The following is a 1,456-nucleotide window of genomic DNA, read 5'->3' as shown; positions in this document are numbered from 1 at the left end:
AAAAAATATATATATATTTTATATATATTTTGACATGATTCTTCACTTTGTGCCTTTTTCCATCTCAGCTGTAATCCTCATGGGCTTCCCATCACCATTTTACCTGTGTGCCATCACCACAGTCCAGTGCACTCTTCCCACCCCAGTTTTGATCACATTCTCCCTTCCACCCCATAAAATGTCTCTGGTTTATAGGAGGTCTACTTCTTATACCTAAAGCTTCATGAAAAAAAATCTAAGATATTTGCTGAAAGTCCTGTTGTGTTCATTGCATCCTTCTGTTCATCAATTCAGGCAAAACTTTTCCCAAACTTGTATGGCTAGTTAGTGTGGTGTGTGTGTGAGTGTGTGTGTTTGCCTGTGGTTATGAAGGTTCAATGAGACAACTCAGGAGTGCTGGCTGCTGCATGTTTTCTTAGTGTTTGCGCTAACATAGCTATCACATCTTTCATGGGTCAGTGGGTTGGACAGGGAGGTAAGAAGGACCTTAGCTCATCTACACACGTTTGGGTTTTTTTTTTTTTAATAGTCCCTTTTCATTGTTATTTTTTTATCTTTTCTGTAATTCTGAGGTTTTGAAATATGAATAGCTAGAAATTAATAATCTCGAAGTGTCATCATTTTACATATCTGTCCCTGTAAGAAAAGATTATGTTGGTCAAAAACTATTATTGGCTATTTTCCTTTAAATGTAAGAGCCGCCTACAGGAGGCAAGTGACTGAAGCCCGATTGATAGCTTCCATTAGCGCTTTGCACTTTACTTTCATTCTAGTCATTTTTGACATAAGCATTAATTTCATTTTTCTGAATCCTGTACAATCTAGTCAGTGACAATTTGTCAACGAGTTACAATGTAAGGCAGAAGATCCTCTGACTATACCAAGATGAAAACAGTTTCCACAAATGTTTTTGGGTTTATTTTATTTGGTTTTATTGATTCTTGTAGAATCAGTAATAATAGTGCTGAACAGCCATAAACAAAACCAGAACTCTCGGTCTTTTTTTAAAAACTTGATGTATATTTATTCTAAGTACATGTTATTATCACCAGAGGGTATATGCCTTTTTAATCATGTACAACAGGTTAACTAATCACTGGTAAACAGATTTGATAGTAAAAGATTATGATAAACTATCTGGGATACAAAAACCAAACCTAGAATAAAATAGAATTCTGGAACAGGAAATATAAAAATGACTAATGCTCATGTCTCTTTAATAACTTTTGTCAGACTTTCACAGGAGACTGTTCTCTTTTCCTGACAGGAGTTGATTAGGACTACTAACTGATTTTACTACTCTTGATATTATGTCAACTAAAGGGATAAATTGTGTTCTTGTATAAATACAGATTGACTTTTATTTATAGAGAGGAGAATCAGTATCATCAGTATTCATATGATCTATTTAGATTTGTCATATGGTATTTATAATAAAACCATAGGCATGACCTCA

The 1,456-nt window shown here is 34.3% G+C and overlaps 1 protein-coding gene across 1 annotated transcript in view; it reads left to right on the top strand.

Annotated features, from left to right (window-relative positions):
* The window catches only part of MELK (maternal embryonic leucine zipper kinase), a 56,124-nt gene that overhangs the window by 46,072 nt on the left and 8,596 nt on the right, over positions 1-1,456 (top strand). The window contains exon 13 of the mRNA XM_004677513.2: positions 1,234-1,249. Coding sequence (XP_004677570.1) covers positions 1,234-1,249 — 16 coding nt within the window. The remainder of the gene's footprint in view (positions 1-1,233; positions 1,250-1,456) is intronic.

Source organism: Condylura cristata, unplaced genomic scaffold, assembly GCF_000260355.1.
Source record: "Condylura cristata isolate star-nosed mole 26May11 unplaced genomic scaffold, ConCri1.0 scaffold00006, whole genome shotgun sequence".
Taxonomy (NCBI): domain Eukaryota; kingdom Metazoa; phylum Chordata; class Mammalia; order Eulipotyphla; family Talpidae; genus Condylura; species Condylura cristata.
This window is presented reverse-complemented; position numbering and strand designations above follow the sequence as displayed.